General features: G+C 31.9%; 1 protein-coding gene across 1 annotated transcript; it reads right to left on the bottom strand.

The window, feature by feature from the left end:
* Nucleotides 1-968: 968 nt before the first annotated feature.
* On the bottom strand, nt 969-2,694 carry LOC108755315 (proteasome subunit alpha type-3). The gene is made up of 4 exons (XM_018498239.1): nt 2,498-2,694; nt 2,325-2,407; nt 1,522-1,913; nt 969-1,299 (listed from the first exon to the last, which is right to left on the bottom strand). Exons 1-4 carry the CDS (start codon nt 2,516-2,518, stop codon nt 1,031-1,033), a joined length of 765 nt encoding a protein of 254 aa, XP_018353741.1. The 5' UTR covers nt 2,519-2,694; the 3' UTR covers nt 969-1,030.
* Nucleotides 2,695-3,981: the final 1,287 nt, after the last annotated feature.

Raw genomic sequence — 3,981 nt, 5'->3', positions numbered from 1 at the left:
TCTTTATTTAAGGGAGATACTAAACAATTCAGATTGCTAATCGCCGATCAAGTAAAATATTTGAATTTATTTCAATCAAACTTATTACGTGTATTATGATACTAAATTTTGTAGAAAAATATCTTGCAAAACAAAGTACCTGAAACATAAACTTAATTCTGAAGTTAACTTTAGAATCATAAATTATCGTAAATACGCATCAAATTTACGATAGTTCATGATTCTAAAATTAACTAAAAATAAGCAAATTACAGCACATTTGGAAGCAGAAACTTCCAAATTTACAAATAAGCTGTAAAACAAGATTAATGCATAACTTGTATAAGAGTTGATTCGTTGTCTGTGAATCCTCGATCAATGTATATCTCAGTTTTTTAAGAGGATAAGAGAGATTGGAGATTTAAAGATTAGAATTATTAAATAAATGATAATCAGTTTTGGAAATGCACATTTCATTCTACATTTAAAAATAAGCTTTAAAATAAGTCTAATTCTCTAAAGTAAACGTTAAGTAATAGCGTTTTCCCTCGAGATACACTGAGTGCAGCCTTGCACCGCATCAGTTGTGTGTAAGCACTACATTTAGTTACACTGCTCTAGAGTGGTACACACCATGGTACATTACTTTATTATTGCGCTAAAACCTTGATCCCACTTGACTTCCATTTTCAAATGTCACATTGGCTCTATACCGTCCCTTTGAGGTGTAGCAAAATCCTACTTCGTGCATAAAATTAGCAGTACACCATAGCCACGCAAATACAGTACACTGTCTGAGTGTTACATTAGTGGGCGATAGTGCCGCCAAGAGAAAACGCTAATAAGAGATAAATCCCTTTTCACAAAAAATTATAACAAGATCAAAAGAAGCCATAACTCTTTAGAAATTTGTAGCATTATAATTATATTCTTTACTTGTTTTAATCATTTAAAAACATTAATTAATGCATATATTCGTGTGTATTAATGTTATATTTAATATTATCGCTTACAATATAAAGAATTTTTACGGCAGTATTTATATATCATTTTACATATCCTCGGTATCACTGTCCGAATCTTCTGCCATTGCCTGTCGTGCCTTCGTTTCAGCTTCAGCTTTTAAATCTGCCGGCACACGTTGATGAATTCCTTTAGTATGTGCACCAACCCAACTCATTTCCAATTCGAATTGTTTATCCTTAAGTTCATCGTGGACAAGGTATATAATACGAGCAGCTTCTTTAACTAAATCTTTACAAGTCATTTCTGATAATTTTAATTTTTCAATTTCCGTCTTGGCTGACTGTTTTGCTTTACCTGTGGATAATATGATCACAAAACATCAATTTCTGTCTGTACGGCTAGTACTCATAGTCCACTTTTATTTCAAGATCATTTTAAGTAATATCTTGTAATGTTAATAATACTTTTTGATTGGTTTATAACATTTTAAGATTGTACTTAAGTTTTAAATATAAGAATTAATTAACTTTGAATACGGTCTACGTTCCATCTTTTTTTAAAACAGACTTCACTTACCTACTGCACAGCCATAATAACCATATGATACTCCTGATGGGTCAATCATATACAATGTTGGACCATCTGTCTCATAAGCACTGAGCAGGACTGAGCAACCATATGGACGTACAGCAGAATACAAGGTATACGCATGCATATACATAGAAACTCTTTCGTTTAAATACTTTAATGGAATACCGACTCCGTATTGTGCCCTGTAACTAGCAGCCTCTGATCTCGCAGTCTCTGCAATCTGTCTCGCATCCGATATTATACCAGAGACTGCCATGCCAACGTGTTGATCTATGTTAAATATTCGTTTATTTGCACCTGGTTCATACAGCTTCGACGTTACTATTTTTTCGATAGCAAATACTATGCCATCCTTCCCTCGTAAACCAATAACTGTCCTGCAACAAAGCGTGATCACATATATATAGGCTGGTATTTATAATGCTGAATTTTATACTTAAAATCTTAAGTATAGGCTTAAGATGTCATGAACCAATCAGAGACTTATATTTATAGTCGCTTCTTATATTTAAAATTGTCTTAAATATAGTCTTAAGATATCATAAGCCAATCAGAAGGCTGTGTATTAGTATCATAAGATATTACTTAAGACGATCTTGATACTAATGGACTATGAATACTGCCTACAAATAAAATGTAGACATATGTGTATGTACTTTTATTAATATTTTAGATATTCTACATGTCGCATTGATTTTCAGTAGGATTATTTAAGTAGTTATTGTGCGCGAATACTCTGATCGATATTTACATAAGAATTTATGAGGAATAAGACAAGAGAAACTCACCCTCCATTTTCTACGGCCTTATGCGCGTATTCCACTTGAAATACACGTCCGTCCGGCGAAAATTGCGAGGCGGACAAGTCATACTGGAATAAAAGTAAGGTTAAGATTTTGAATGTTAACGGTATTAACGTGACATTTTGCGATCATGTATTGAACAATGCAGGAATACTCACTCCTGTGCCTATAGAACTCATCTTTTACGGAAAACGTATAAGAAGCGATGTTAACAGTCGAAAAATGAAAAATTGTTTATGCGACGCGATGTGACTAGGCGAAAATCAAGTAAGTCAACACGACGTTAATCATCCGTCACCGTCGCACTGCGTCTAACGTCTCGCATACGTCACCGCGACTTTGAGGTTAGGTTAGGCAGTTGCGCGCTTCTAGCGTCGCTTGGTGGCAGAAATTGCACGGAAATCTACGTGGCGCCAGCAGCGCACGGCACAATAACGAAAAGGGAGTTGTGAATTTGTCTCTTCAACAAAGATTGTTACAATTTTTAATACAATGACATAAATATAATAGAAACCTACCATAGTTACAAATTACTTCAATTGTGTATGTACATACATGGAGTGGTAAGTGAGATTCTCCGTCAAGTCCACAATTTCTTTTGTAGTATCGCTAGTCTCAGTTTTTCAAAGATAAGCAGTATTGCAAACACTGCTGAACACTGCAGCTTGTTCTTGCATAAAAGTGGAGCTCTGTTTGCATTAATTATATATTTGATTTATCTAGAAATTATTGAGAGTTGTTCGAATTAAGAGAATATTTGTGTCAAATTATGGTTACATTCGGGTTTGTTATTAAATATATATATGCAGGATAAATACTAAAAGATTTTAAGAGATGGTATTTCTCATAAAAATTCAAGACGAAAACTTGATATAACTATGTATCTAAAATAACATATCAAAGATACAGGGTGTTAAAAGACAAATTTTTTTTTTAATTTTGAAAACTATTCGAATTATTTTGATGAAATTCCATTGTATGTATATATTTAAAGTCATTTAAATCGCTGAAGATATTGCGATGTACGATTTGTTGAAGCATTAATTACTGCCTGGACATTATTTAAGAAAATTGTATACTATAATAAGCGGTATGAAATTATGCATTGTATTACTAGGGCATTAATGGGCATTACTTGGGCATTATGTGAACATTAGTGTATAATATATAATTTTGATCAGCGATTTACCTCTTAGTTTCATCAAAATAACTCCAATTTGAAAAAAATTTCGAAATTTTTTAACACCTTGTATCTTTAAAATTAGCTATTCGAGATATATAATTATATGAAGTTTTCGTCTTAAATTTGTGTAACAAATTATTTCTTAAAATATTTTATAGCGTATTTAGCATATATCCTGTGTACTCAGCTAGACTTAAATAATTAACTAGTCGAATCATAGTTAATCGACGATGATAACATTAATCAAAATCTACATCAATCAATTCGACCAATAATTTCTGGATGGGTTATAATTATGTGGTACATTAAATTTATATTAAATGCAAATTACAAACCGTTTTCATACTGACCATATTAAATCACATTAATTATATTATCTATATTGTTAATTATGTATGATAATTCTGTTTAATTCTATATATTTTTAATTATTTTTATTTAATAGCAACACATTAGAGT

Source organism: Trachymyrmex septentrionalis, unplaced genomic scaffold, assembly GCF_001594115.1.
Source record: "Trachymyrmex septentrionalis isolate Tsep2-gDNA-1 unplaced genomic scaffold, Tsep1.0 scaffold87, whole genome shotgun sequence".
Taxonomy (NCBI): Eukaryota; Metazoa; Arthropoda; class Insecta; order Hymenoptera; family Formicidae; genus Trachymyrmex; species Trachymyrmex septentrionalis.
The sequence above is the reverse complement of the archived record's forward strand: the minus strand, read 5'-3'. Positions and strand labels throughout refer to the sequence as shown.